This window comes from Camelus bactrianus, chromosome 21 (assembly GCF_048773025.1).
Source record: "Camelus bactrianus isolate YW-2024 breed Bactrian camel chromosome 21, ASM4877302v1, whole genome shotgun sequence".
Classification (NCBI taxonomy): domain Eukaryota; kingdom Metazoa; phylum Chordata; class Mammalia; order Artiodactyla; family Camelidae; genus Camelus; species Camelus bactrianus.
In genome coordinates this window covers 9,360,848-9,386,257 of record NC_133559.1, presented here as the reverse complement: position 1 = coordinate 9,386,257, position 25,410 = coordinate 9,360,848, and the positions used below count along the sequence as shown (strand labels likewise).

Sequence of the window (25,410 nt, the reverse complement as noted above, 5' to 3'; positions counted from 1 at the left end):
TTCATTGTTTTACTGCTTTATTTTCAGTTACTTTATATAATTTTTGGTTTATAATATAAAAGCTATAGCATAAGACATAAATACATGGTTTCATGTTGATACATCTTTAAATAACATAATAAAAATTTAATCAACACTGAGTAATGACAATTATTTTCTTAAGAGGAATTTTTTTTACTATAAAGCAAATTTTAATTGAATTATTATGAGAAATGAGGATAAAAGGGATCTTTAATAAGCATGACACAAATACCAAATTGACCAAGTAAAGCATAAAAAAAAAAAGTATAGGAGAATTTCATTTATAAATAATGACGCAGAAATCCCAAATAAAAATATTATCAAACACTAGCACATTAAAAGAATAATACATCAGCTAGGATTTATTCCAATAATGCAAGGATGGTTCAATATTAAGATATCTATTAACATATTATTAATAGATAAAAAAGAAAACCATATGATATCTTCACAAATGATAAAAGAGAAACAATAAAATTTAACATTTTATTCTTGGTAAAACTCTTGATAAAATAAGAATAAATGCATATTTTCTTAACATGATACAACAAATATATCATAACCAAAAAAAAATCATGCCTAATGGAGAAATGCTAGAAGCATTTATATTAAAGTGAGAAACAATACAAGGATATTGTTTATCATCACTATTATTTAACATGGTTTTAGGAGTATTAGTCAATTCAGTTAGTCAAGAGAAAGAAGTGAGGCATAAAAATAAAAAAGCAGGAAACAAAAATTATAATTGCTTGTTTTTAATATTTTTATTTACCCTCAAATTAAAAGGGACCCAGTGAAATACTGTTCAAAGAGTACAGAAATTTAGTAACTTGACTTAATATATGTTTTGTATGTATTATTTTAATCAATGGGTTAAAATATATAATGGGAATAAGATCCCATCTTAATAGCAACAAAATGATCCAACATCATTTCAACAAGACATGTCTTTTTACTTTTGTGCTGCATACACATATTATGTAATAAAAACAAGAGTCTGTGAATTACTTGAATTTTAAGAACATGAGATAGTACATTTCCAGTGCCTAGAATGAAGTCTAGGAGGTAATGGAGCTCAAAAAAATTATTTCCTTCCCTTTCCACCACTCCACTCAACAGCACAGCTGGCCCTGAACTTTGTATCTGCCAGCTTTTTGCTTTTTCCACAGTCAAGGGCCATTCTTCTCTCTATTCATGGGTAGTGAGCTGGGTGGTGAGATCCTGAGGGGCATCCACCCAAGGCCCATCCTTCTCAGGGGCCCAGGACCCTCCCTGTCATAGGAAACCATCTGTCTCCTCTGATCGTCCCCTAAGCAGGTCCTGCCTGACCACGAGTGTTCCCTAATGGGGTTAAGTGGGTCACAGCCAGAAGTGTGGCTGAAGGCTGAAGGGTTTGTTTCTCATATTTGGATATTTAAGTAGCAGAGTCACCACCCAAAATCTGTGATGTGAGAAAATTTTGGTGGGGAGCCCAGGGGAGCAGTTCATGCTGCTCTGCTGTCTCAGTGAGATTGATCAGAAGGACCTGGGCTCTAGTCCCAGCTCCACCTTAAGGAGGGATATTTGGGGACCCAGGGGTAAAGGGTAGGATGGGGCAGATCTTGCCAAGGCCCCTCAATACCCCAGTGTCTTCGTGGTCTAAGCATCCTCCTGGAGCTCTGGGCTTGTCCTGATCTTCTCATAGACAGTGTAGATGGCCAAAGGACACTCAGGGCTAAGTGAGTGGCAGGTGCCCTTCTCCGTGTCTTTCTACAATTCAAGCAGAGTTTAGGCATGGTCTCATCAATTTCTAAGCATTAGGTGGAAGAGTCAGTCAAACTACATCTCTTCATGAGCTTCTTGTCCTTAACCATTTAATTCTGGCACTCAGTCCTGAAAACTCCCCAAACTATAGCTTCAGCACAGACCTCTCCTTGAGCACTGCAGAATCTGCACTTGCTCTGTCTTCTACTCAGGATGCTACCTTTCTCTCCCCACTCCAAGACCCCCCCCCAACTTTGCTCACTGCCTCATCTCTTTCAGGGTCTCTCTCTTCTTGGTTAAAATCACGCCCTCCCCCTCCCCCACCTCCCTTTGCTGCTTCATTTTCCCCTGGCATTCATCATCACCTAGCACCACATATTTCACTCATTGATTTGTCATCCTCCCCTCCCTCAACCTAGAATGTATATTCTAACAAGGATTTTTCTTGTTTTGTTGACTTCTGTAGCCCAGAGGGAACACAGCAGACACTCAACAAATGTTTGTTAAACACATTTGTGAATCACCTTGACTGATATCATTGCAAAGGTGCTTTGAAAAACTGAAAAGCATCAGGAAAGTGTAAGGTACTATTACTGTAATCCCCATTTTCTAAAAGAAAAAGCTGAGACTTTGGGAGGAAAGTAATTTTCTAGGGTTGATCAAGAAGTCAGTGTCAGAGCTGGGTCCTACACCCTTTTCTCCAGCTTCTTCTTCATGCCATCCCATCTCTCTTCTGCACTTAGCTCCCTGTCTCTGTGAAGGAAATTTATTTTCTCCATCAGACTAGGAACTCCCCAAGGGCAAGGACTGAGGTGGCAGGGGCTTCAGGACAGGCCTGAGCTTCTGGGTCAGATGTGGCCTGATCTGTTTCTCTATCCCAAAGCCACACATTGCTCCCCTCCTGCACTTCTCTGGTCAGAATACTAGGGGTTGGATCACAACGACCTATTTCCTGAGTCCTCTGAGGTCCAGGTTATATAGAGACATAACTCAGAGGGACTGACATGGGAAGTCACAATGTGGCAGGCACTGAGGCAGTTAGGACAGTGCACAGAACACTGGGCTGGGGGTGAGGACACCCCATTCTGTCTTGTGTTTGTTATGGTTCTCTGATAAGTCCAAGTGTTTCCTTAGTGTCCCACTTTCCCTCACTATAACCTGTTGGGACTGAACCAGGTCCTGGTGTTTTGTTCCTTCATCAGAGAAGTCAAAGGATGGGAGAGGAAAGGACTTGGCTACTGGCTACTCCTAGGCATCCTGACAGCGGCTCTACTTGCTTCTCCTCTTTTTTAGCCTAGAAGCTCTCAAAGGGTAGGACCAGAAGTATCACTGGGTCAAAAACCCCAGGAGTGGGCCCAGCAACCTTAATTTCACCAAGCCCTTCAGGGGTTTCTGATGCAAGCTCAGTTTCAGAACCACTGAAGTCCCTTAAGTGTCCTCTCCTCCTCCTGCCAGTCCTGTCTCCAGATCTTCCCCTTGGTCAAATCATCCCATCTGAGACCATAGCACCTATTTCCAACTAAGGGCCAATAGCCACATGAGATACTCTCCCAGGGGCATCTCATCAGTGGGGGAAAAAAAAAAAAAAAAGCTTTACCGAAAGAAATGGTATTAATGGCAGGACCTCAAGAAGGTAGGAGGGAGAGGGACTCCAGGTAGGGGAGAGGGGAAAAGGAGCCTTTCCTGATGCTCCTGCCCTGTATCCAAGCCCTGTTAGTGTGGCTTACTTACACTTCCTTGAGTCTTATATAGATGGCAGGATCTACCAGAAACCCAGTCATTTACACTTTTGCCTCTTCTGCTCTGCCATCCCTCCTCCTTGGGTGGCAGTGGGGATCTGATGAGGTTGTGGACGTGTAAGTGAGGCATGCTCCCCATCAGTGGTGTCCTCCCTTTGCACCTCAGCTCCCAGGATGTTGTGAGCACCCAGCACAACCTCCATATTGTCCAAAGCAAGGATTGGACCCAGAGCCTAACAGAGAACAGAATACTCTGGGCTTCCCAGGACTCACTGCCTCTGAGCATATGTCAGTCAACCTGATCTGATTCCCATAAACCCACCTTAGGGTGTCTCAGGAGGCTGCTCTCTTCATAGAAAGGGTCGTGGCTGTTGGCCTCACCAGTCTGCAGGTCAGCAGATTCCTCTGTGGGAAGGGCCTGAGGAGCAGCTGCAGAGGCTGGCACTACTGGCAGGAGAGTGGACTCGCCTGTATGCAGCACATGTTCAAGGAGCATGTATGGAATTGAGGTGACCCCTCATCAGCCCTTGTGGAAGGGCAGCCATTGCCCTCTGAGTCATTAGATCAGGCCCCAGACCCTGTCCTGTCCCTGCCATCCACCCCCCTTCCTTTCTGGGCATGTATGCTGCTCCTGCCCCCAGCATTGCTCTACCTCAGCCTTCTACCAGGAATGGTTCACAGGAGAGGTCAATGAGCCTCTATCTGCTCATTGTCCTGCCCCCCTCCCTGGAGTCTCCTCCATCCACTCCCATCCCTAGGGCCCCCCCATCCCAGGGCTCCCCTTAGGGTCTACCCAGCACCTGCCTCTCCTAGTCTCCATCTTCTTCCTCATCCAGATCCACACTCCAGCCCCGAGGATCACCATCAGAACTGTGGGAAGGATGCCTCTCCAAAGCCATTTGCTCTGAAAAGAACCTGGAGTCAAAGACTGGTGTCAGATCTGCCTCAGTCAGGCTTGTTGGGTAGGCAACAGGGAGGAGGTGGGACTACCCTGGCTCAGGGCCTGTATCCCAAGTGTACATCCTTGATGCAGCCCTGAGGTTTCCTCCTTTCTAGTCTCTCTACACACTAGCCACTACCACCTTAATGTTTCTTCTACCAGGCTTTCTGTTCCATCTCTGCACAGGAACCTCAGAGGCACCCATTAGCTGCATGTGCCAATGTTCATCCCCTCAGTCTGCCTCTTTTCTCCTCTCAGACTCCCAGAAGAAAAATATATTCTAAGAGGGAGAAGGGGTAAAAGACTCTGGGGTCACCAGATCTCAGGGTATGTTCTTCTCTCTGTTTGGAATGTCTTTTGCACAATGCCACAAGAAAACTCTTATTCATCCTTCAAGGCCCATCCCTTCTCTGTGGTGCCTTTCCCAACTCTAGCAGCAGTTACTCACCTTTGTCTCTCTCTCTCTCTTCCTTTCTTTCTTTCCCTCCTTTCTTTCTTTCCCTCCTTTCTTTCTTTCCCTTTTCTTCTTTCTTTCCCTCTCTTTCTTTCTTACTCTTTCTTTGTTTTTTTCTCTCTCTCTGCCCATCCCTCCCTTCCTTCCTTCCTTCTTTTCTTTGTGCTTGAACCATAAGCTTTGTATTTTTCCCAACTTTAGCATTTAACTTCTGGTTTTATATTTAGAAATTTATCCTCCTCTTTTCTGAACTATTTTCTAATAATTGCTGACACATTACTTGTCATAAACTGCACTGATAGGGTTATGTGGATTATTTCTTTTAATTCTCACAACAGCCCTGTGAAATAGATACAATTATTATCTATATCATTGAAAGCCTACAGAAATTAACTTGTCCGGGATCACATAGCCAGTGTACTGTGAAGCCCTCACTGCACTGTAAGTTCCTTGAGGGCAGGGGCTTATCTTATTTTTCACTGAGCTTTCCCCCCACCAGCAACTAGCAGGCACTCAATCCGAGTGTGTGGGGTGAATACTGAGTAAGTAAGGAAATGAGAAGGAAGAGACTGTTCAGATGAGAGCCCCCAGTGAGCAAGCAGAGGTCAGGAGGGCGTTGATGGCATGGGGCAACTCAACTGGTAATTAAACCTGCTTTATTACATCAGTTGTTCCTGCTCTGTACTCCTACGGAAAGAAGAAGCATTTGTATTTGATGACACCTGGGCCTGAGGCTCCTTTATAAAGACTCCCACCCCCTAAACTACCCTGTGTAGTCCCTTTATGCAGTGAGGCAACCCACTAGGCTGATAGGGGTAGTGTGGTAACTGGTCGTAGTGACCGCAGGTGCTCACGCTGCTCAGAAGAGGGTTGAGCTGTGGTTCATGTACTCATGGTTCATGTAACCATTTTTTGAAAGGGCAAGTCTGGTATGCAGCAAAAGACAGGCATCTATCAACCTAAACCCACTGTGCAATTCCAGCTCTCCAGGGACTAGGGGAGGGGGCCCGAGTCTAGGGGACAGAAGCACTCCAGGGCTGCGAGCAGGGTGCCCTGAGGTTCCTCAGTCCTTACTCCTCAGATCCTTCTCCTTCCCTGCTTGGGTCTGATGTCTAACTCAGCATCCCAGGATCCTCCATGCTGAAAAGGGGTGTCCACGTGCCAGTCCCACACTGATGTCCTGGGTGATGTGTTAGTCTCCATATATTGGTCCAGTTTTTGGACTTGCAGGTTTGAAGGCTATCATGAGCGTGTGGTCATTCACTGAGGTGGGGACTTTTTAGTTGCATCATATAAACTGCCTTAAAATGTTCCTCGTCCCACCATTTTCCCTGAGTCCTCCCAGTCTTGCCCTCCCCGATTCTCTGCCAGCTCATTTTCATAACCCTTCCCAGCAGATCACACTCACCCTTCCACGGACAGATGTCCTCCAGGTGTAAGCTTGTGTTCTTCTCATCCACCGGGTTGCTGACCACACAGGTGAGGTGACCATTGAAGTGGCTCAGAGGCACACTCAGGCTTAGATTCCTGGAGCTGGGGGCTGGCCCCAGTGGCCCTCTCTGCTCCAGCTCCCTGGGGAGGCCCTGGCTCAGCCAGGTCACTGTCAGGTTCTCTGTGCTTCCTGGGATCTCACACTCTAGACTGATGTTGCACCAGCCTGATGTGTTGGATGATGAATGAATCTGGATCTGGGGGTCAGGGATGGGCTCTAGGGTAAGAGGGGACAAAAGAGAAACTGAGGTTCAGGACTGGAGGCCCAGCCAAGTAGATCACCGCTCTCAGCTACATGATGCAGTTGTGGGAAGTTTCTAACTATAGGTCTGGGGAAGGAACCTATTCCCCCCCGGCCTAAAAGGTTCTGATTCCCAGCACTGGGGTAGACAGTTGAGTCCCTTCTATGCTAAGTTAAGTCTAGATAACTAAATTATCATGATATATATGATAATTAGGTGTATATGTGATATTAATATATATGCTAGTCGTATATATTATTGTATATATAGTAAAGAAAATATGAGAAGGGTTGAGAATACAGTGGAAAAACATGTTAATCCTCTTGTTTTGTTCAGAGAATGAAAAATATATTGATTAAATGTTGAAGTAAAGATATAAGTTTAATAACCAGTGGGATAAATGTACAACGTTGTATAATTTCCAAGCTAGTAGAGAAATTTGGATCAAAGAAAACTGTATTAATCAAGCAAAAGGCAAGAAAAAAATAAGAAAAAGTATAAATAAAAAACATTAAATAAAATGTCTGGAATAGGTCCTTACACGTAAAAAATACATTTGAATGCATTATATCCTCCATTAAAAGCAAGACCCAGATTAAGCAAAGCCAGATGTATGTTACATCACCTAATGACACAGAAAGATTAAAAACAATAGATGAGGAAAAGGCCAACAAAACGATTGCAGGTGTGGCAAGAGTCACGGTGTGGCAAGAGTCTCAAATAAAATTTGAGATAAAAAACATTAAGTGGGCCAAGTAGAAATATGTTAAATAAATATGGACCTAACAACATGGTTTGGAAATGTGTAAGTCAAGTTCACTGTTACTCCATGGATGACCTTCCAATGGCAGATAGGCCTAAATAGACTAGAAGACAGGATAAACTATAGGTAAAAACAGACATTAATGGCCAGGTGGCCAATCTCATAGGACGCTCATTCCGCACTCAGTCCCACCTCCCTCACTGTCTTGACTATTATGAATCTAGAAAGCTTACTCTTCAATTTTAGTCTTTTGTACAACTGCATTGGTTCTGACCAATAAAGTAGGGGAACTCTTCTGGGTGAGAGGAAAGATCCTCACTCCTGAAAAGAGAAAGCCTCAAAACAAGAAAGATTCTTCCCCGTGTCTTTCTCTCTTTTACTATTTTTATCTTGGAACGATGTCTGAAGCAACAGCCATCTTGGACCAAGAGGCAACAAGCATGAGGAAAAAGCTTGTGCCAAGGATGCAGAGCAGAAAGATGGAGTGAGCCTCTGTCCCCAGGGACAGTGCTGAGCAGATAGGTGGATCCCAGCAAAAGTTATCTCTTCACTTCTTATTATGTGAGAAAAATAATTCCCTGTTTGCTTAAGCCTTTAAAAATCAAGTTCAATGTTAATTTCAGTCAAACATATTCCTAACTTGTGTGCATAGATAACAATAAAAAAGATTTGTTCAGCAAAATTAAAGTTGATTTTTTTAAAAGACCAGTCAAAAGAAAAAATATTGGTATCTTACTAAAAAATTAAAGCTGTGAGTAAATGTCTTTAGGAATAAATAATTTGGCATAACTACAGGTAAGAGGATATATTACTAATTGTAAGAAAACATAATATACAGCTACATATCAATAAATTTGAAAAGGTAAATGAAAAGATGCTTTTCTAGGAAAATGTAAATGATCAAAATCCTATTAATAAGTGGCAGCAAACCTGAATACACCCATAGTTCTTAGAAGAAATGAGGAAGGTGGAAAAGATCTGTCCTTATAAGGTCACAGAGTGCATATGGCTTTAGAGTGAGTGCTACCAAATGGTCAAGGAAAAGACAATTCCTGTGTTATATACACTGTTCCAGAGCTTAGAAAGGTGAAATGTTTCTGAGGTCATTCTGAAAGGACAGTTTAACTTAATACTCACATCAGACAAGAATACCAAAACCAAAACAAGACACAATACAATTATACAAATCTAAGGACTAATGTCAGTTACAAATAAAGAATTTTAAAATTCCTAAATTAAATATTCACAAATATAATCACACAATACATCATGATCAAGCTGGGTTTATTATAGGAATGCAAGGATAATATAATTATGATATTTATTAGTATAATTTACTCTATTAGCAGATGAACAGAAAAACACACCTGGCATTTATTGAGAAGGTATCTATTCCCAGGCAAAGCTCCAAGGGCTTTACATAAACTCATCTAATCCTCACTGTAACCCTGTAAAGTTACATGGATTAGCTGTGTCGGTAGAATCATCTAGGGCAGGGGTAAGCAAAAGAGTTAAGGGTCAGATAGAAATACTTTAGGTTTCACTGGCCATATGGTCTCTGTCACAACTACACCACTTTGCCATGAGAAGAAGAAAGCAGCCAAATGCAACATGTAAAAGAATGGGTATGGCTGTGTTCCAATAAAACTTTATTTATAAAAATCAGACATTGGGCTGGATTTACCAGTGGTTATAGTTGATCTGCCCCCTTGATCTGGGGCAGTTGTTAAAAATGCAGATTTGTGGGCCCTTCCCAAGACTCACTGAAAATGACATTTTTAGGTCACTTCTTTAAAAGATCTGATTTAATGAACAGATAATAACTGAAATATAAAACCAAGTGGGATGACTATTACAAAGCGTCATGAAGCACAGACAGGCATTTAGGAAGTACATGCCCTGAGGCATGTATTCACTCAGCATGTGGTTCTTCTGAACTTTTATTATGCTCTTTTCAGTAGGTGAAGGAATATTAATCAGACTTGAATAATAAAAATCCTAGAAGAATTAGATGTGTTTCTGTAGATATCCTTTAAAAATTGCTTACATCTATTTGGTTGGAAATTACTTCCTGAATGCCTCCTGGGAGCTGTACAGAACACTAGGCAGATGCCAAGAAGAGTTGGGCATGAGCCCTGCTCTCAAGTGGAGAGTAGCCCACACAAATAACTGTAGAGCAAGACAGAGAGAAACTCGATCCATAAAAGAATTAGGAAGAAGAACTTTCAGTTGGAAATATCCATTTAATACGGATCAGAAAAGCCTTTTCTTAGGACATAGCAGCTCTGAAAGCCACGAGGTAATGGAGAGAGAGGGTGGGGGCTGTATCTGAGGCGCAATGTGCCTGGCTAGAAACATGGCTGGGACAATGGATGGAGGCTGTCTGATGATGAGATGAGCGCTTATCTGTACAGGTGATGGGGTGCGAGCAGGTGTTGCTGGGAGAGTAACATGGGCCCTGGTGGGCTGCCAGAAAATGCCAGAAAATGGAAGGCGAGACAAAGGGAAGCCAGCTAATAGCACCTTTACTTTTTCTAACAACTCCTCTTTTGCTCCAACCTTGTGGTACTGACATGTTAGTCAAAGCACCCTGACCCTGGTTCCAACGGAGGACGCAGGTCCCAGGGCTTAACAATTATAATATGCTATTTTCCTGGCCAGTGACCCGTCTAAGGGTGACGTTATAACCCACACCCAACCACTAAGTGCCTTTCCTTAGAAATTCCCTGGGTGGAGTGAGCCAGGAAACTCCCTTTGCTGTCTGCTTGAATGGAACCCACAGCTGCACAAGGCCATATTCCCTACCACGTGGAGAAGCCCAGGAGAAAAAAGGCGACGGGAAAGGGAGAGAGACACTGAAAGCAAAGGTGAGAGAGTACACGATCCCTGCCAGACAGAAGACAAAAGCCCATCAGCTTTCCAGTTCCCATGAGCACAAAAGGAACTCCTTTATTGCTCTTCCTCCTAGAGACCTATGCATCTTTACCGTGAAAACACTCTTTATTGACCTATTTGAATAAGCTTCCATTTCTTGCTGCCAAAAGAGACAGGATGAGACTATACCCGTATGATGTTGCTCAGATAGCTCTGCCAGGAATTTATCAGCCTAGGAGGAGAGAGAGACAAGCTGAGGAATCAGAAGCTGGAGACCAGGGAGGCCACTGATGTGTTTCTCCATCCTTCGCCGACCGGAAACCCCAGCTTGGGGAGTCAACCCAGTCAACCCAGCCTCTTCTTATAAAGCTTTTCAATTCCCTCTGTTGGAGTCTTTCACCCCTCCCCTGCTCCCACTAGGTGAGGTGTGCAGGGAAGGTGCTGGTGGTTCAGGGAATGTGTGGGAGATGGATACTCTCCAAAGAGCCACCAGCATATGTCAAGAAGGAGAGGGCCTGGTGGCGAGGAGAAGGGTAGAAAGTTTGGAGCATGGCACATGGAGGAAAGCATCGGGAAACGAGCCTGAGGAGACAGCCAAGGACCAGATCCTGTGTGCAGGGTTAAACTTCTTTTCCTGAGTGCCGTTTATCCTATGGGGGATGGAGACCCAGAGCATTGTCTGGTTTTAAGCAGGGGAATAACAGGAAGAGAATTCCAGCCTAAAAACATCAAAATATCAGCTGTATGGAGGATAATTTGGGAAAGAGAATGGACCAGAGGAAGGAAAGCCAGTTAGGAGGTTGCTGGGATAACCCAAGCAGAGGGGACGGAGGGTGGAGGCAAAGAGGACCGATGGGGAGAGCTCTGACAGGTTGGATACCCCTAGGCTGAGTTCCCTCTCCTCCCTTTTTTCCTGCTTTCCCCACCGCACTGTCTGCCCTGAGCTCTCCGCTTCCCCAGGGAGGGTGTTGAGCTCCTCGTTGGCTTGGGAGCTTCAGGGGGCAGAGGCTGGCTTTTCTGGATCTCTGACTTGTGTCTAGGACAGAGCTTTGTCCTGAGCTCTCTCTAGCTGGACTTCAGGTCAACTGATTTAAAAGCATTTTACCTGATGATTAGTTCTAACACTCGACTCCTGCTTAAGTGTCTTTTCTTCATGTTTTTTGATGTCCAGCTTTGTTGTTTCAGTTTTGCCAACTTTTTTTTTTGTCACTCAGGAATTTTTAAATCAGTTTTGAACCAATGAATTAAGGACATTTTGGATATAATTGTATATTTCTAATAATTAACTTTGCAGTATTTTATAATTGAAAGTTCTTTTTTTTATACTTTTGGGTGAGCCTCTATAATTTTATGCTCCTGGGAGAGGCTGTAAAGTGATCACCCTGCTTTAAGACTTCCATGGGTTGTCTCTCATGAGCCTTGGAGCCCACACAGTATCCTGGACCTTCCCTCCACCAGCTGTGCGTGGGTCCCTAGAGTTGGGGGTGGGATTTGGAAGAGGGCCCAGGAAGTTAAGAAATTTATCTAGTTTTTTCTAAGATGTAATTTTTAAAATTTAGTTTTATTTTTAGGGCATCCAAAGAGATATTATAAACTCCTGAAAAGGGGGGGGCAGGTGTTAAACATCTGATTTTAGGCTAATTTACTTTAGATAAACTGGTTGTTGGAAAATATGGTTGGGGCATGGTCCCACACCTTACCATATAAACAGAGTCTAAAGGCTTCTTCCTGGGATTTTCCTGAGCGGAATTTGATGTTCGCTATATATAGTCCACTCATTTCCATCGTGAGATTTCTGATGCTCAAGGAAGCCATCCTTGTTAGGCTGAATCTGTGCTTGTATTTTTCTTCAAATTCATACCAATCAGGACTGGAGGCATCAGGCTTCCAGGACACCAGCAGCTGTGGTTTATCATCCTCAGAATCCCACTTCCACTCAATCTCTCGGATGTTAGGATACAAAGCAGAGTTCAGCTGCAGCTGGACAGATCCCCCCACAGTCCTTTTCGATGTGCAGGAGGAGCTGGGGTCTTTGACAGTCTGGGAACCTGATGAAGGAAGAGCTAAGATTAGGGGAAAGAAGAAGTAGAGCAAACGTTATGCTGTTGATCTACTGTCTGTTTCACATCACAATAATTTTACATTTATGAAAAGAGAAGTATCCACTTCTACAGACATGGGAACAAAGCTGCAGAGGTAACGTGCTTAGGCATTGGTCTTGCCTAGAAGCTGACAGTTTTGATTCAGGCACATGTCTGTCACCCTCCCATGCTCGTGCTGTTTCATTTCCTGGCAGCTTGTACTCAGTATGCCCCTTGGTCTAATTCTAGGAAATAGAATCTGAAAATACTGAAGTTTATAAATGGTAGTACAACTTCCCCCTCTTTGTTTGTATACACCAGAAGAAAATCATTTCAGCTTTCTCTGCTACCACTATGTCTTCCTCAACCCACTGCCTTATGGTTTCTGGCCATCATTCCTCTGAAATTGCTCTTAATTGAGTTACCAATAACCCCCTAAAATTAACAAATCCATATATCACTGGCCAGTCCTAGTATTATAGGACCACCTCATGGTTTGACATATAATTCTTCTTTCTTTCTTGAAACTACTTATTTGATACAAATTTTTACCCCTTTGGGTGCTCAGCCAGCCCTCAGTCAATAAATGTTTGATGAGCTAGTACCCTTGAGGTTGCTGGAGATGGTGAACAAGCAGATCAGGTCTCTGCTTTCATGGAACTTCCATTCTAGTGAGGCAGACTTCTAAAAAAGCAGGGAAAACAAGTGACTTCAGGCAGTTGTAAGTGCTATAAAAAATAAAAAGATGTGGCACAGCTTTCCTATCTGTTGCTTGGTATCTGAACTTCCTTGTCTTATTCATGGAATTTTCTACCTTATGATGCAAAGCCCATCCAAGATGCTAGATACCCTCCCAGCTGCCTTTGCAGCTGAGACGGCACATAACCTGGGCTCCTCCAATCAGATGCACCTACCCAGAATTTCAAACAGAAGCTAGTGACATGAAGAGAGGAGGACTACTGCATCTGTGCTGTCAACAATGGCAGCAGCCACCTCGTCACCTGAGGCAATTGTGGCAGCAGATCTGGGGCAGGGAACGGTCCAGAGACAGTGGCGTTGGGATGTAAGCTGTGGTGTCTGTATCAGGAGTGATAGACTTGCTTCTCCTGGACCAGCTCTGGTGGCACAACTTAAGGTGTGGCTCCTGGATGAGTCATCTCAAAGACTGGTCACTTGGACCCCTCAAAGGTCTTTGGGCCACTGCTCTCCTTTTGGGAGTTTGAGATTTGCAAAGGTTAACCACTGCATATAAAAATAGCTAAAAAACAGATTTCTTCTGCATAGCATAGGGAGCTATATTCAGTATCTTATAATAAACTTTAATGAAAAAGAATATGAAAACAAATATATTTATATACATGCATGACTGGGACATTATGCTGTACACCAGAAATTGACACATTATAACTGACTACACTTCAATTAAAAAACAAATAAATAAATAGAATATAAAAATAAATAAATATTTAATCAGTCAGTTGATTTCTGTTGTTTGTAACCAAGAAGTGTGATGGAGACTTAAAATAATGTGATAGAATACCGGTGGTTTGATGGAAGTGTGAGGTGTGGGTGTTCATCAAGAAAGCCTACTAAGAAGATGTGACAGTTGAGTCCTGAATCATGACAGCATGGGATGAATTATTTCAGGCAGCAAAAAGAGCATGTGCAAAGTTTCCGGTGCAGAAGTGATCTTGACCTACAGGTGGGACTGAACGAAGAGATGTGGCTGGAGCAGAGGGAGTGAAGAAGAGATCTTAAGACAGAAGACTGAGGCAAGAAAGACTTTATAGGGTGAGTAGGGGGTTTGAATGAAGTCCAAATGCAACAGGAAGTTGCCAGATAGTTTTTACCCAAGTAATACCATGGGATTTACATTTTCATTGATCATTTTAGAATATATAGTGTTTGCAGAATGGTTTGTAGGAGGGCAAGAGGAAGAAAAGGGACTCCAATTCAGAGGCTTTTGCAAAAGGCTAAGTGAGAAAAGATGGTGATAGGGGATAAGAAGAAATGGGGAGATTCAGAAAAAACTGGGAGGTAAAATAATAGAGATTGCTGGTGGACTGGATGTCAGAGAGAAGGAAGAGTCAAAAATGACTTCTAGATTTTTGGCTTAAGCATCTGGGCAGATGGGGTCACATTTATTGAGCTGTAATTGTCATTAACACCTGGGTAGGTGCAGGTTTGGGGTGAGGTAGGCATAGCATAAGAATTCCATTTTAGACACATTCACGTCGGCTTCCAAGAACATATGTTAATTAGGCCATAAGGTTTGGGTCTGAAGCCCAGGGGAGATGTCAAGACTAGAAATGTGGCCTTCAGCACAGCCATGCTACTTAAAGCCATGAGATTAGCTAAAATCACCCAGGGAGACATGATAGCTAGGGAAGAAAATAGGGCATAGCACTGACCACCAGAGTGTTCAGGTCCTTTGAGAGAGGTGGAGAAGGAGCAGCCAGTGGGGAAAACCAGGTGAGTGCAGGGTCAGAAAAGCCAAAGAAGGAAAGTGTTTCAAGAAGTTGGGGTGGACAACTGGGGCAGTGCTGCTGAGAGGTAAAGTCAGACTTCCTTCCTTTCTTTTCTTTTTCTTCTTACACTTCCACAATTCTTCAGTGCTTCTCAGTCCATTAGTACTTACCTTCTTAATATACCTATTTTTCCACTATTATATTAAAATATTCATATAATACTTATCCTGCCCTTTATTCCTCTTTGCTCACCACCACCTCAAGTAGAATGAAAATGCAGAACATTTCTAGCCCACATTCTCTGCTCACTGCACAGCTTTCTAATATCTTATGCTTCTCTCTGCAACATCCTTCCAACTTGGAGGTCTTGCTGACATAGTCAAGTGTTCTATTTCCAGACATTTATTACATTTTCTCTGACAATATGACTCCTTTATTCAAGAATCCTTATTCACAAATTCCAGTCGCATTACCGTCATCCACTGTGGTTTAATTACAACTGTTGTGCGGTTCTGTGCTTACCAAGTGCGTATTCTTTATCTTTCCTTACTCTTAGGACTAACTTCTTGTTTGACAGACAACTTTTTTGAGGATTTTCCTCAAATAGGCTCTGTGAGTGATATATTCTCTGGATCCTTACTTAAGTGCTAATGTCTTCTCTCACCCTGCTAGTAAGGGACACTGAGGCTGAATAGTAAGGATTTGTGGATTGCTATCTGTTCCTTTAAGTAGAGTATAGATATTTTTTCACCGCCATCAAGCTTCCAGTGTTGTAGATGAGAAATTTGGTTATTTTTCCTTTCAAAGTATTTTCCCTTTGGAAACTTTTGAAGTTTTTGTTCTTTTTCGTTGCATTTCAAGAATTGTACCAGCATACTCTCAGGTGCATGTCTTTTTTTTTTTTAATTGAGGTGGAATTCTCATACAATTACACTATAAAGTGTATAATTCATGTATTCCCAACGTTGTGCAACTGCTACCTCTTTCTAGACATTTTCATCATCCCCAAAAAATATTTTGTACCCATTAAGTGATCACTCTCTCTTCCCGCTCTCCCAGCCCCTGGTAACCACTAATCCACTTTCTGCCTGATCTGGATATATCACATAAAAGTAATCATACAGTATGTAACCTTTTGTGTCTGCCTCCATTTACTTAACATAATGTTGTCAACGTTCATCCAAGCTGTAGTATGTACTAGTATTTTGTCCCTTTTTATGACTGAATATTCCATTGTACGTGTATACCACAATTTGTTTATCCCTTCATTCACTGATGGATATTTGGGTTGTTTATACCTTTTAGCTACTATGAATAATGCTGTTACGAATATCTGTGTACAAATTTCTGTGTGGACACATAGTTTATTTTCTCTTGGATATATGCCTAGGAGCGGGATTTCCGGGTCATACGGTAATTTAATTTTTTGAGGAACTGCCTGTTTTCTACAGTGGCTACACCACTTTACCTTCCCAACAGCAATATGCATGGGGTCCTATTTATCCACATATTCACTAGTAGTTCTTATTTTCCTTTTTTTTTTTTCTATTAAAGCCATCCTAATAGGTGTGAAGTAGTAACTCATCGTGCTTTTTTTCAAAATTGAAGAACTTTTACTCTGTGATTACCATATTTAGAGTATAAAAAAAATCTACAAGTTTTGGAGATATTGTTTAGAAGCGTATAACTGGCAAAGAACTAAAAGTATACAATAGACAATCAAAACTCAACAGTAAAAAATCAATCATGGGCAAAAGATATGAAGAAACATTTCACCAAACAAGATATACATATGGCAGAGAAACACATTAAAATATTTGCAACACCAATAGCATTTGGGGAAATGCAAATTAAAACTATAATGTGATATCATTACACAGCTACCAGAATGGCTAAAGTAAAAAAATCATAACAAAAATGCAGAGAACCTAGATCACTTATATTTGGCTGATGTCATTGTGGTTTTGATTTGCATTTCCTTAGTGGCCAGTGATGTTGAACATCATTTCATGTACTTGTTGGCCAATTGTATATCTTCTTTAGAGAAATGTCTATTCAAACCCTTTGCCCATGAAAAAATTGTTTTGTTTATCTTTTTGTTGTTGATCTGTGAGAGTTCTTTATATATTCTGGATACTGGACCCTTATCAGACATATGATTTTGCAAACATTTTCTCCTATTCTGCAGGATGTCTTTTCATATTTTCAATAATATATTTTGATGCACAAAAGTTTTTAATTTTGATGAAGTTCAATTTATCCGTTTTTCTTTTGTTGTTCATGCTTTTGATGTCAAATCTAAGAATCCTTTGCCAAATCTGAGGTCATGAAGATTTACTTTTATGTTTCTTCTAATAGTTTTATAGTTTCAATGGATTGTTGACCCATTTTGAGTTCATTTTTGTATATGACATCAGTAGGGATCCAACTTCATACTTTTGCAGTTATCCCAGCACCATTTGTTGAAAAGGGTATTCTTTCCCCTCACTGAATGACATTGACATCCTCATTGAAGATCATTTGGCAATAGATGTTTGGGTTTATTTCTGGACTCTCAATGCTAATCCACTGGTCTATATATCTATCCTTATGCCATCACCATACTGTTTTGATTACTATAGTTTTGTAGCAAGTTTTAAAATTGGGAAATGTGAGTCCTCCATATGAATTTGAGGATCAGCTTTTATATTTCTGAAAAAAAAAAAGGTTATTGGAATTTTGATAGGGATTGAATTGACTCTATAGATTTATTAGGGGAGTATTGCCATCTTAACAGTATTGTCTTATATCCCATGAACATGGGATGTCTTTCATTCATTAGTGATTTTTTAATTTATGTCAGCAGTATTTTGTAGTTTTCAGCATACAAGTCTTTCACCTTCTTCGCTAAATTTATTGCTATATATTTTTTTCCAATGCTATCATAAGTGGAGCTGATTTCTTAATTTCCATTTCAGATTTTTTTCATTGCTGGCATATAGAAACATGATAGATTTTTGTGTATTGTTTTTTTACCTCACAACTTTGTTGAATTTATTACCTCTAATAGTTTGCATGTGTGTGGATTCTATAGGATTGTCTATAGATAGAATCATGTCATCTGCAAATAGATATAATTTTATTTCTTTCTTTCCAATTTGAATGCTTTTCATTTCTTTTTCTTGACTAATTGCTCTGGCCAGGATTTCTTATACAATGTTGAATAGCACTGGTGAAAGCAAACATCCTTTTTCTTGTTCATGATCTTCAAGGAAAAGCTTTCAGTCTTTGACCATGGAACATGATCTTCACTGTGGGCTTTTCATAAATGCCCTTTGTCAAGTTAGGAAGTTAGGGAAGTTTCCTTCTATTCCTAGTTTACTGAGAGTTTTTATCATGAAAGAGTGTTAAATCAAATGCCATTCCTGCATCTATTAAGATGATCCTGTTTTTTTTTTCCTTTATTCCATCAATATGATGTGTTACACTGTCTGATTTTCTTCTGTTAAACCACAGTTGAGTTCCTGGGATTAATCCCATTTGTAATGGTGTGTAATCTTTTAAATGTGCTTTTGGATTCAATTTGCTAGCATTTTATTGTGGATTTTGCATCTGTATTCATCATTCATTGGTCTGTTGTTTTCTTGTGGTATCTTTGTCTGGTTTTGGTATCAGGGTAGCACTGGCTTCATAGAATGTATTAAATTGTTATTGATCCTCTTTTTTTTCCAACTGATGAACATTTAAGTACTTTTCCTTTTTTGCCTTTTAATATACAAGTTATACTATTTTTCCCAATTTGTGACATTTTTTCTGTGTGTAATCCTTTTTGCCATGAGGAAATTTTTATTTTCATATTGTCAAATCTATCAACATTTCTACTTACAGAGGTTTTTGATTGTTTATGTGCCTGTCTTTGTCATACTTAAGCCGTTCTCACTCTTGGTTATTAAATAAATTATCCCTTTTTTTTATTTAATTCTTTTTGTGTGTGATATATTTTTTATTGTGGTAAAATATACATAACACAAAATTTAAAATTTTGATCATTTAATTCAGTGTCTTAAGTATATTCACAGTGTTGTGAAACTATCACTATTATCCAATTCCAAGTGGAAATTTCCAGGTGCATTTAAATCTTTGGTCCTTGTGGAATTTATTTTGGTATAAGGCATGTGGTACAAATATAACCTTTTTTTCCCTGATGGCTAGCCAGTTGTCTCAAAATAATTTATTGTGTCTCTTTTGGGCTTTCTATTTCTATTAATGTGCTGATGCTCTGCTGTTTTGATAACTGTAGTTTTGTGGTATGTTTTAATGTCTGGTGGATCTATTCCACAATTATGCTTATTTTTCAGAATGTTTTTGGATATTCTTGCCTCATATTTTTCCATATAAGGAATCTGCTTACCTGTATTTTGTTTTTAAAACTTTGTTGGTAAATTTTTTAAAACTAGGATCACATGTAATCTATAGATTAACTTCAGGATAACTGATTTCTTTACAATTTAATTTTCCTATTGGAGAATATGCTATTTTTTATTTGTTCAGGAATTATTTTGTATTCTTCAATGGCATTTTAAATTCTTTGTCACATATCTCTTACACATCTCTTATTAAGTTTATACATAAGTATTTTATTTTTCTGTCATGTCTTCCCAGTTATTAGTATTATGTAACATGTTCATTTATTTCTTTGTATTAATTCAGTATACAACTCTTTTCCTGAGTTCTCCTATTATTTGTAATAATTTTCCTATGGATCTTTTTGGATTTTTCAAGTAAAAAACTAAATCATTTGTAAGTAATGATAATATAACCCTCTTCTTTGAAATTTTTATACCTCATTTGTTTCTCTGGTCTGTTGAAATAAATTTCTAGGCCCAAGATTGAGCCATTCCTGCCTGGGATGCCATGTCAGCAAATTGAAACTTAGCTAACCTTTGTTTTCTTATAAATGTACCATATGACCAGAAATTGCAATATCCAGTCAGCCAGTCCCCAAACACCAGGCCAGCTGTAGGCTCTATGCTTATTTTCTTGTTCCTTATTCATTTTCTATTTTTCCTTTCCATGTTTCTTACTCTTTATCCTATGAAAGCTTCCTTCTGCCCACCCTATTTTGCAGTTCTCCAGACTCTTGGGAATGGAGAATGCCTACTTCATGAAGTGTTAAATCAAGCTGGTTTTATCAGCTTTATCAGCTAGGATGCCTAACACAGTTAAATTACAGTGGTGATGGTAGAATCATCCAGTTCATAAACATTGGTTAGAATTAAGCTATGAAACTACCTGTGCCAGTTACTTTTTTAAAGAGTAGGTCTGAGACAATTGACTCTGCTTTTAAAACAAAGTAATGTGTTATTACAGTGTGTGTATATGTGTATGTGTGTGTGTGTGTATGTGTGTGTGTGTGTATATGTGTATGTGTGTGTGGTGTGTGTGTGTGTATATATACTTTTATATATTTGGTCTTTGTCCACTACTCCTGGGATATAGCTCCTAAAATCTTTGCAATTCACTTCCTGCTTTCATTTATTGCTCTAGCTCTGATATAGCTCCAGAGGAATAAAAGTGAAATGGGTATCTTGCTCATAACAAGCCCCTTTATACCACAGCTGAATTTATGTTCATGACATGACTTTTGCAAAGCTCCTTAGGATCAGGTTGCCAGAGGAACCAATCCTGTTAGCAGGTTGGAACTTCCAGTCCCACACACTGTCATCCTGACAGGTGAGAAGCACTAGAGACGGAGCTTAATCACCAAAGTCAATGATTTAATCATTCTGCCTACATAATGACATCTCTATAAAAACCCAAAAGGACTGGGGTGGATCTTCCGAGCTGGTGAAGCAGGTGCTAGGAGGGTGGCGCACCTGGAGAGGGCAGGTAAACTCTGTGTCCCTTCCCACATATCTTGCCCTGTGCATCTTGTACATCTGGCTGTTCATGAGTTACATCTTTTTATAATAAAGTAAAATGATTTCCCATTGTTCTGTGAATTGCTCTAGCGAATTAATCAAACCTGACAAGAAGGTAATGGAAATCTCTGACTTAGAACCAGTCTGTCAAAAGCACAGCTAACAACCTGGCCTTTTGACTAGTGTCTGATGTGGGGAGAGAATAAGGGACAGGACATTTAACCTGTGGGATCTCACACAAGCAGCAGGTAGAGGGTGTTAAAACTGAGTTAAATTGTAGGACCCTCAGCTGGTATCTGGAAAATGACAAAATTGATGGTGTGGGGAAAAGAACTCATATGTCCAGTGTCAGAAGTAGTGTGGGGGCAGTGCGAGAGCAGAGGAGAAACACAGGAGTGTGTTTCCATAGCAGGTAATTGATGTGTTTAGATTTTCTTTCTCTTCTGGACTCAGTATTGGTAGATTACATTTTTCTAGAAAATTATCTATTTCATCACGGTTTTCAATATATTTGTATACAGTTAATGCAAAATAGTTTCGTTTGTTTGTTTAATTTCCTTCGTATGTGTGATTAGTTCCTGCTTCTCAATTTCCACTTTTGGGTATTTAGGTTTTCAAGGGAGGATTTTTGAAAGATAGGAGACACTAGATCATGCTTGTGTGCTGCTGGCAGTGATTCAAGGGCTTCGTTCTCTTTCAGACAAAACACTCGAGAGCAGGAGACAGTCTGTTACCACAAAGCAATGTTTGGTTTTTGGAACAGGGAAACAAATCATTACAGAGTTCAGGAAAAGGTAGGAATGAGGGAGTTTCCAGAGATGAATCCTTTGATGGAGAGAGCTGCAGGAGAGTCACACAGCTGTGAAGCTGGAGCTAAATTCTTGTGTGTTCATGAGCTGCCTGACTCCTGGGTTGTTTTTTGGGTTTTGGTTTTTTTGGGTTTGTTTTTGTTTTGTTTTATTTTGTTTTGTTTTTGGTTTTTGGTTTCTCTCTCTCTCTCTCATATTTAAAGGAATTTATTAAGCTGTTTCTCTCAGGCTACAGAAAATATTCTTTACTATGAACAAGGAGATAAAGTCACAATTTACAAAGAAATTGAGAAAACCCACTAGAGGGAAATTGGTACCACCAGCCTTACAAGATCGAGGTTTCTGATTTCTAATTCTCTTCCTAGTGCACTTCCAGAACCCATCAGAACATGCAGGAAAAGGACCAAATCTAATAATGGCTGAAAGGCTGGGTAAGAGCCATGTAACTAAGGTCATTTCGCTCTCTCCTGTATCAGCACATCCTGTGTCCTGCTTTGAGGACACATGCAAATAAATATATATTCATAACATTTTGCCTTTGCAAATTTTTAAGGAACTGAAGTTAAATATGATGGTATGATGCAATATTCTTTAAATGTCTTAAAATTATTTTAAATAAAGGACAAGCATTCACTAGCTCAGTCAACTTCAACTGTTAATGAAAATGAATTAATCATGAACCCAGCACTTGCTTTCATCCAAGATGCATTTACAGGAAAGAGTTTTTGTTTTGTCACTGTTTAAGGAATGGAAAGAATGTCTTGGTTAGAGCCACTGGGACCCACCCAGCTCCCTGCCCTCCCCTGTCATGTAGGACTCCATGCACCTTGGTTATGGTTGCTCTCAGTCTGCTGAGAATTCACACGACTGATGCCTGCTTGGGCAAGGTAGGAACAGCTACATCCTGTATGAGGGACTTCCGGCCCTCAGTGGTTGTTCAGCAGTCAAGAGCACACAAACTGAGGGCTGTTAGAGGCAGAGGTGGCTTCCTGTGTACCCCTCACCCTGCCACCTACACAGCTCTCTGAGGATGTTGACAAATGGCACAACAGCAGACAGTGGAAGTGCTCTGAGAGCACAGAAGAGCCAGCCTAGATGTAACTACGTCTCAAGAAAAAAAAAAAAAAAAAAAACCCACTGGGTCTCCCTGAACTGCTCGCTGGCCCCACAGCCCTGCAGGAAACAGTGCTACCATTGTTGAGTAGAAAATGGAAAAATAATTCAAATAGAGATGAGCAGAAAAAGAGCAGCTGCTTCCCTATTAAGAAATGCAAATACATTAATCTTCCTAGAGGCTGGGGTAGGAACAGAGAGCCAGAAGTAGTGAGAGGAGAGTAACGAAGAGGTCAGAGTTGTGTGTGCGGGAGTGGTGGGGAGGGTTAAGACAGTTGTCGCAGTGAGTGCAGCTTGCATCCACCTCTCTGCAGCCTAAGACAGGACGTGGTCCCGGAGCTGTTAATCCTAGTGATACTTCTTAGTTCTGAGATCTCAGGCAGGTCGATTGACTTCTCTGAGCCTTGGTTTTCTCAAGTGCAAAATGAGGATAGCGTCACCAACCTAATGGGGCTTATGTGTAAAGCACATTCCCAACATATGTCACAGTGCTTGGTGCTTAGCAGGGGGGCTTCCATTGCGTTGACCCTTCCTGCCTCATTAGGAAGCCCTATGGGAAACTTGTCAGGTGTGACTTGTGAGGCTGAAATGAGACAATGTGCATAGTAGTCCTAGTATAGATCTGGCGTATGGTAGCCGCTTAACACGTTATTTATTCCTGTTTTTCCTTCTAACCAAGTCCTCTTCGTCTTCCCACGTGTCCAGCCAACATTGCTGACCTATAGCAGTCATTGTCACCACCTTTGTGTTGTAATTTGTCCTTATGTAATTTACCCTCTTTTTGGGTTCTAATTTTTTCATTATTAGACCAAAAGGAGTATCTTTGTGCATAATATTCTTCTGCATGAAGGTTTTTGCCTTTGGGTAAATCCCAGAAGTGGAATTACCAAGGAAAAATTATAAACATTTTAAATGTTTAAATGTTTCTGACACATCGAATGAACTACCAATAAGCTTTTTACTCATATAAAAAGCTTCCCATAATATATGAGAGCGACTGTCACACTGCCCATTACCATCAGAGTATTCTCGTTAAAGAGAAAAAAAAAACTGTGTTAATTTGATAGGCAAAGCATGATATCTAGTCTTCTTAATTTGCATTTGTTTGTTTATTTGTGAAGATGACAATCTTTTCTTTTTATTTATCTTACCTATTTTTTATGCTTCACCTGTTCATACCCTCTGCTCAGTTATCAATGATGGTGGTAGTATTTCTCTTATTGATTTGTATGGGGAAACCGGTTTTTTTTAAAGGCTCCTACAGTGTTTACCATGTGTAGGAGGCGGAGGGAGCAGGGAGCTCAGGGGAGCATTCCATCTCTGTGTTACCACAGTCCCCTTGATTCCCAGAGGAAAACCACCTCCGTTTTTAAACTGTTTAAAACTCAATTATGAAACAAGGAAACAATACCATTTTTTGTCTTTTACAGTGTCTATTTGCAAATCTTTCATCAAGATAGAAAACATAACACTACATACATGAGTAATCTGTGTCCCTGTGCCAGACGCTGATCAGAATGTACTCGGTTTCACTTAATCTCCCAAACAGCTCCTTCAGTTAGGTGTTACTCCATCCGGTTTACAGGTGAGGAAGTTGAAGCTCAGGAAGGTAAAGCCACTTGTCCCAGGGGATATATACTTTTGCCCAAGATTTCATGGCTGAAATGTTGCAGAACCAGAATTTGTGTCCCCGTGGGTGTGGGTCTGACTGCAGAGCTCAGCCCCTCTTTCCACTGTGAAAAAGTTTTAAGTAGGAAAGGGGCCAGCCCACAAGTCACACACAGGGCAACATCTGCAGCATTACCCCCAGCCCCCATGAAGAGTTAGAAACAGCCTGTAACCACACGTAAAGGTCACCAGCAGATGAGAGACTGGGGTCCCGATTCCCCCGCCTCCCCCACCTCTGAAGTTGATGCCACAGCTCAGCTGTCCCTGAACGATGGGGTGATGGGAGGCTGTCCTGGCCCCTCACTCACCCCATCTGCCCTCTTCAGCCTGGGTACAGAGGAAGGAAACAGGCTGGGGGATGGGTAGGGACAGACAAAAGGGCCTGAGATTATGGAGATCATTCTGCCAAACAGGAAGCTGGAAGATGAGACATTGGTCGGAATGTCAGCAGCAGCAGCCCAGCAAAGCCAGGTAAATAACTGCCTTTTGAAGTAAAGTTTTGATGAGGATTTTTCTGTCCTGAGGATCTTGCAGGCATCCCAGAAGGGCCCTTGTCCCTCTCTCCTCTCCCTCAACCCTTAAAGAAACTTGAGGAATCAGGAAGCTGATACCATGCAAGCCCCAGCTGCCCACTTGTCTCCCTCACACCTGACTCCTCAGCCTCCCACCACACCGTCCCAGAAACTGCCCCACCTGTCCTGTTACTCACCGAGAATGAGGCTGATTTGGAGCACCAAGCTCTGAATGTGGGACCAGCTGCAGCATAAGGAATCCATGACTGCCCAGTGACAGCCTTAGACCCGGGCTCCTCCTCTGCCCCGCCCCTGCCCCTCCCAGCACGCGCTCTCCTCTCAAATCCTCTCAGCACACACCAGAGTCTCTCCTTGCCTGATGAGCCAAAGGACATACAAGGTTTTTAAAATGTGTGTTTTTTTCTGATAAGAATAATCCATGCTGATTATATAAAATTTGGAAAACAAAGTTGTACAGAAGGATAAAAATCACACCTCGCAAAGCGAACCATCATAAACATTCTATTTTTTCCAGCTTTCATGAGGTATTATCAACATATACGTAGTTTAAGGGGGACAAAATGATGGTTTG

General features: G+C 41.1%; 1 protein-coding gene across 1 annotated transcript; it reads right to left on the bottom strand.

Moving 5' to 3' along the window:
- On the bottom strand, nt 1-25,086 carry LOC105070505 (CD48 antigen). Its single transcript, XM_074349625.1, has 7 exons — nt 25,016-25,086; nt 12,954-13,032; nt 11,968-12,330; nt 6,306-6,605; nt 4,308-4,418; nt 3,826-3,971; nt 1-1,770 (listed from the first exon to the last, which is right to left on the bottom strand). Exons 3-7 carry the CDS (start codon nt 12,080-12,082, stop codon nt 1,660-1,662), a joined length of 783 nt encoding a protein of 260 aa, XP_074205726.1. The 5' UTR covers nt 12,083-12,330; nt 12,954-13,032; nt 25,016-25,086; the 3' UTR covers nt 1-1,659.
- Nucleotides 25,087-25,410: the final 324 nt, after the last annotated feature.

Bases quoted from the DNA above. Each gene is read 5' to 3' on its own strand.
- LOC105070505 (XM_074349625.1), bottom strand. From the start codon at position 12,082: ATGGCTTCCTTGAGCATCAGAAATCTCACGATGGAAATGAGTGGACTA. The intron at 4,419-6,305 runs GTGAGTGTGATC...CTTTGACTCCAG, and splicing joins GGACATCTGTCCGTGGAAGG to GTTCTTTTCAGAGCAAATGG. The intron at 1,771-3,825 runs GTGGGTTTATGG...CTTGAATTGTAG, and splicing joins GCCTCCTGAGACACCCTAAG to AAAGACACGGAGAAGGGCAC.